The sequence below is a fragment of the Paramormyrops kingsleyae genome, unplaced genomic scaffold (assembly GCF_048594095.1).
Source record: "Paramormyrops kingsleyae isolate MSU_618 unplaced genomic scaffold, PKINGS_0.4 ups137, whole genome shotgun sequence".
Lineage (NCBI taxonomy): Eukaryota > Metazoa > Chordata > Actinopteri > Osteoglossiformes > Mormyridae > Paramormyrops > Paramormyrops kingsleyae.
This window is the reverse complement of record NW_027326075.1, coordinates 48,645-55,268: the sequence shown is the minus strand read 5'-3', so window position 1 is coordinate 55,268 and position 6,624 is coordinate 48,645. Positions and strand designations below refer to the sequence as shown.

General features: G+C 34.7%; 1 protein-coding gene across 1 annotated transcript; it reads right to left on the bottom strand.

Moving 5' to 3' along the window:
- Nucleotides 1–3,675: 3,675 nt before the first annotated feature.
- Nucleotides 3,676–5,279, bottom strand: LOC140577628 (coiled-coil domain-containing protein 106-like). The gene is made up of 3 exons (XM_023837188.2): nt 5,148–5,279; nt 4,736–4,918; nt 3,676–4,230 (listed from the first exon to the last, which is right to left on the bottom strand). Exons 1-3 carry the CDS (start codon nt 5,236–5,238, stop codon nt 3,917–3,919), a joined length of 588 nt encoding a protein of 195 aa, XP_023692956.2. The 5' UTR covers nt 5,239–5,279; the 3' UTR covers nt 3,676–3,916.
- Between the last annotated feature and the right edge of the window lie 1,345 nt (nt 5,280–6,624).

The following is a 6,624-nucleotide window of genomic DNA, read 5'->3' as shown; positions in this document are numbered from 1 at the left end:
CAAGAGTTCGACCTACCATTATAGGAAAACGTGTTTTCGTGAAGAAATCATGACAAACTAACACAAAATGAAGATTTCATCATAACTTGACATTCTGAGTTGTTTTCATGAAACCTGCGCTTCCCCTATAAGAGTTCGACCTACCATTATAGGAAAACGTGTTTTCGTGAAGATATCATGACAAACTAACACAAAATGAAGATTTCATCATAACTTGACATTCTGAGTTGTTTTCATGAAACCTGCGCTTCCCCTACAAGAGTTCGACCTACCATTATAGGAAAACGTGTTTTCGTGAAGAAATCATGACAAACTAACACAAAATGAAGATTTCATTATAACTTGACATTCTGAGTTGTTTTCATGAAACCTGCGCTTCCCCTACAAGAGTTCGACCTACCATTATAGGAAAACGTGTTTTCGTGAAGAAATCATGACAAACTAACACAAAATGAAGATTTCATTATAACTTGACATTCTGAGTTGTTTTCATGAAACCTGCGCTTCCCCTACAAGAGTTCGACCTACCATTATAGGAAAACGTGTTTTCGTGAAGAAATCATGACAAACTAACACAAAATGAAGATTTCATCATAACTTGACATTCTGAGTTGTTTTCATGAAACCTGCGCTTCCCCTATAAGAGTTCGACCTACCATTATAGGAAAACGTGTTTTCGTGAAGATATCATGACAAACTAACACAAAATGAAGATTTCATCATAACTTGACATTCTGAGTTGTTTTCATGAAACCTGCGCTTCCCCTACAAGAGTTCGACCTACCATTATAGGAAAACGTGTTTTCGTGAAGAAATCATGACAAACTAACACAAAATGAAGATTTCATTATAACTTGACATTCTGAGTTGTTTTCATGAAACCTGCGCTTCCCCTATAAGAGTTCGACCTACCATTATAGGAAAACGTGTTTTCGTGAAGAAATCATGACAAACTAACACAAAATGAAGATTTCATTATAACTTGACATTCTGAGTTGTTTTCATGAAACCTGCGCTTCCCCTACAAGAGTTCGACCTACCATTATAGGAAAACGTGTTTTCGTGAAGAAATCATGACAAACTAACACAAAATGAAGATTTCATCATAACTTGACATTCTGAGTTGTTTTCATGAAACCTGCGCTTCCCCTATAAGAGTTCGACCTACCATTATAGGAAAACGTGTTTTCGTGAAGATATCATGACAAACTAACACAAAATGAAGATTTCATCATAACTTGACATTCTGAGTTGTTTTCATGAAACCTGCGCTTCCCCTACAAGAGTTCGACCTACCATTATAGGAAAACGTGTTTTCGTGAAGAAATCATGACAAACTAACACAAAATGAAGATTTCATTATAACTTGACATTCTGAGTTGTTTTCATGAAACCTGCGCTTCCCCTATAAGAGTTCGACCTACCATTATAGGAAAACGTGTTTTCGTGAAGAAATCATGACAAACTAACACAAAATGAAGATTTCATTATAACTTGACATTCTGAGTTGTTTTCATGAAACCTGCACTTCCCCTACAATAGTTCGACCTACCATTATAGGAAAACGTGTTTTCGTGAAGAAATCATGACAAACTAACACAAAATGAAGATTTCATTATAACTTGACATTCTGAGTTGTTTTCATGAAACCTGCGCTTCCCCTATAAGAGTTCAACCTACCATTATAGGAAAACGTGTTTTCGTGAAGAAATCATGACAAACTAACACAAAATGAAGATTTCATTATAACTTGACATTCTGAGTTGTTTTCATGAAACCTGCGCTTCCCCTATAAGAGTTCGACCTACCATTATAGGAAAACGTGTTTTCGTGAAGAAATCATGACAATCTAACACAAAATGAAGATTTCATTATAACTTGACATTCTGAGTTGTTTTCATGAAACCTGCGCTTCCCCTACAAGAGTTCGACCTACCATTATAGGAAAACGTGTTTTCGTGAAGAAATCATGACAAACTAACACAAAATGAAGATTTCATTATAACTTGACATTCTGAGTTGTTTTCATGAAACCTGCGCTTCCCCTACAAGAGTTCGACCTACCATTATAGGAAAACGTGTTTTCGTGAAGAAATCATGACAAACTAACACAAAATGAAGATTTCATTATAACTTGACATTCTGAGTTGTTTTCATGAAACCTGCGCTTCCCGTATAAGAGTTCGACCTACCATTATAGGAAAACGTGTTTTCGTGAAGAAATCATGACAAACTAACACAAAATGAAGATTTCATTATAACTTGACATTCTGAGTTGTTTTCATGAAACCTGCGCTTCCCCTACAAGAGTTCGACCTACCATTATAGGAAAACGTGTTTTCGTGAAGAAATCATGACAAACTAACACAAAATGAAGATTTCATTATAACTTGACATTCTGAGTTGTTTTCATGAAACCTGCGCTTCCCCTACAAGAGTTCGACCTACCATTATAGGAAAACGTGTTTTCGTGAAGAAATCATGACAAACTAACACAAAATGAAGATTTCATTATAACTTGACATTCTGAGTTGTTTTCATGAAACCTGCGCTTTCCCTATAAGAGTTCGACCTACCATTATAGGAAAACGTGTTTTCGTGAAGAAATCATGTTGGTAACGATTTACATTAACTGCACCCTCATAGTGCATTCATAAGGCATCAATAAGCCATTCATAAGCCGCATTTAACTATACATTAAAGACTCCTAAAGTATCTATAGCACCCTCATAGTGCATTCATAAGGCATCCATAAGCCATTAACTGCACCCTCATAGTGCATTCATAAGGCATCAATAAGCCATTCGTAAGCCGCATTTAACTATACATTAAAGACTCCTAAAGTATCTATAATGCCTTTAAAGGAAAAAATATAACAGCTTTAATATACCCTCATAAAATGGTTTGCTATTGTTTTCATATACATGACATAACAAGTTCAATAATCATTTCGGTCCATTATTGAAGATGATATTACATGAGTTATGCACCTTCGTCATGAATTCACATTCTGACATAAATTTCAATTAAAGCCACGTTAAAGGTATCATGGATGGTTCCTTAACTTTTGATGTAACTTTAAGCCCAGTATATAAATGCATTATAATAGCATGACTTATGTTTAATGCATTTATAGATTGAGCATAAATGTACATTAAAGCATCATAATGCATTCATAGTACCTCTAATGAACAAGACAAAATGTCTTATATATTAATTGTATGGAGATGTATGTCAGAGGTCAAACACTCAACACTTACCTTATGGAATTACGTATGGGATACATATAAATACAAAGGCAATTATCTGTATCAATTATAAACTTTACAGAATTGAGAATTAATTATAGAATATATATTAAGGTCTTGTAGATGATTTCAGTGCAGTTATTGTAAAGTCATTTCAAACGTAACTCTCTTTATACATTTATAAACTGTGTACTACACTCACATGCTGTATATCACATACTTTATACCTTAATAAAAGGGTTTCGTGCAGTCAATGTAAAGTCAAGCCATTTGTAGCTGTCATTATATATTCACAAACTAAATTATATATCACATAGATTTGCATTAGGTTTTATAAAACACTCAAACATTGTAAAAAAAAAGAGATAGACTGCAGTTTGATTATGTGAAACATTAACTTTAATAAAATGATTACAATGTACAGAGACTGAGTTTACAAATACAAACTCCTTTATAGTCATGGACCTTGATGAGCTCACTTGACAGTTCACAGTATTACTACCGTTTTAACACTCAGAAAGCCAAATAACATGCTCTCCAACTTTCACCTTAACACAATTAAATTTAAACAGTTTTGTAAGCAATAAAAAGGAAGTGCTAAAACTAATAGAATACAAAAATTATTCTTCACCAACTCCCCTAACTACTTAACTGCGTTTAACTGCAATTTAAGCATTTGCATGCTTAATTGGAAGAAGTTTTCCCTGAGCCTTAAAGCTTTTTATCTTGGATGAGACTTCTCCGTTCATCGCCTCTTTGCACCTTTTGCTGAAGCTCGCTACCGTTTCAGTTGCTTCATTCCATGGGGGCAAAGTTGCGTAGACCTCTGGAGCAGCAATAAAAAGCTCTGCTATGGCCGCAGTTCTGGCCATGGTGTTTCGGTTAACCCCAATGTGGCGGAAGCATCTGGCCATTGGTTTGCCCAATGCGTGAAGCTTCAGAGCTTTCTTATAGCGGGCAACAATGCCTTTGGGGTTACACACTGTGGAAGATAAGCATAAACATCAATCCATAATGATTAAGGAATCATCATATTGCTTTTTCTCCCAAAGAATGCACTAAATGAGATTTTAAATGGGGAAGAGAGACTACAAAAGCTCCATAATAATAACAAATCAGATTTAATATTTAAATTAATGTATTTGTTGGATTTTTTATTATACATATAAAGCTGGATTGAATTAATATATCAAAATAATAAAAAGTAATAAAATGATGTCCCTATGATGACAGATTAATAAATATTCACAGTTTTTCAATCATAGTGTTCATCAAATTTCACCACATTTACCAGTGAGCAATTACAGTGAGCCATTTTTCCCTGGAGCATCTTGGGGTTAAGGGTCTTAAAGGTCCTAACCACTAGACCACCACCAACCCCATAATTCAATACTATGATAATCCAGATACGACTGAAGAGAATTATATAATCTCTATTCCACACCTAGCTAGAAAGCACAATAATGTTTGTGCTTTCTTTTACTCACGTCGTGTTCGACTATAACTTTCAGTTTCTTTCATTTTTATGATCTTCTTTTTCTTGCTTTTCTTGCTTCCTTGCTTCTTCTTTGACTTTTCCTTGGATGTGTCTGATGAATCTGAGAGATCTGATGACTCATCAGATGAACCACCAGATGAAGAGCTGCTGATCTCCATAGCTTTACTTGTGGCTGCACAAAGACACACACATAAATACACAGTGAATATTATTGAAAAAAATACATCTAAATAAAAGAAAATACTAATCAAATATTTTTTATATTTTTGTCCTTCCTAAAACTACACCTTTCAAAAAACCTTACAGACAAATGTCATACAGTTGTTTTAAGATTCTGATTATTCTGATTATTTAATATGTCATGGGAAGTGTAGTTCAAAACATTTATTATGCTGGCTTACCATGGCTTGGTCTAGGAGCAGAACACTGCTGTAATTGCTGTTTCAGGAACTGTTTGTCTTCGTTGAGTTCTTCAATCTGTTTCACCAACATGGCATTTTTTGTTTGCTCATTCTGCAGTTGCAAACGCAACTTCTGCACCTCCAGAGCACCGGTGGGAGAAACAAGTGCTGCAGAGGGTATTCGTGCTGTGACAGGATACAAATCAGCTCAAAGTAAAAGGCTAAAGCGTGTAAAACTTTAAATCAGATCTCTAGATGGATTAAAACCATGATGTAAATACATAATAAATTTCGCACACATACACCACCAGTCAAAAGTTTGGACACACCTGGTTGAATGTGTGTTTCTCAATGTCATTTTGAATTGATGGTGCATGCAGACATGCCAAAAAACATCTAATTTTACCAATATGCAGGTAATAGTCAACTGATTACAAGAAATGAATTTATCTAATTATTTTATAATAAAAACATAATTCTTTTCAAGTACTGAGGTTTACAATAAATGCAGTGTGTTTCCAGAAGCTATATAATTATTTTAAAAATTGTAAGAAATATAAGTTTAGAAATCTGTTACGGAAGGGAGACTTTAGAGAAAAGAGGGGGGGGGTTGATTTTTATTATTTTTATCACAATGCTTCATTTTGTTTTTTGAATGTTTTGATGAGTTTAGCATTTTTAAAAGGTGAAAACCAGTACAAAAAAAATAAGCAGATATGTCCAAACTTTTTACTGGTAATGTACATACATATACAAAATAATTCAAATAAAAATATTACCTATTGCACTTAGTTTTCGTGGTGACGTGCGCCGTGGTGTCAATTGGGCAACATCGGAGATCTTGGGTGGCTCACTATCGGTCTGTACCGTCAGTGGCTTTTTATTTGGTCGTTTGGCCATGTTGAACTGTTTTGATGACACACGATAATGCTTGGTTAATTTGCTGCTAACAATTCATTTGGTGAAGCACTGGAATGCAGGAAACAATACTTGCACTTTGCTTCAGTATTTATAAGCTGTACAAGTCTACATTAACATTAACATACAAATGCTTGTGTCTTTACTAAACAGATCGTAATGTTTTGTAAAAGAGTTTTAACTATTTAAAATAGTAGCCCTCATGTCTCCTTCAACATACATCGATAACAAAAACCTACTTAAATTAATAGTACTTATTTATTATTAAGAGCTAGGTTAATCGGCTTGCTTGTAAACAAATGCATTAACTAAATTAACTTACTTTTCTCATTAGAGTAACTCGCTTGCTCGTCTTGTGCGCCAATTAAGACTTCCGGTATTCTTTTACGTGCCTAACGTCATCAGCATGAGGCGTTTTCATTTTGCGCGCCACATTTTGCGCGCGTAACGTTATTTCCGTTGTATGCTAGAATCATTAGAAATTAATCGGAGACGTTCGAACAACAAGATGAGGAAAAGTTTAGAATCGGAGATAAAGAAAACGCTGTCTTCACGCTCA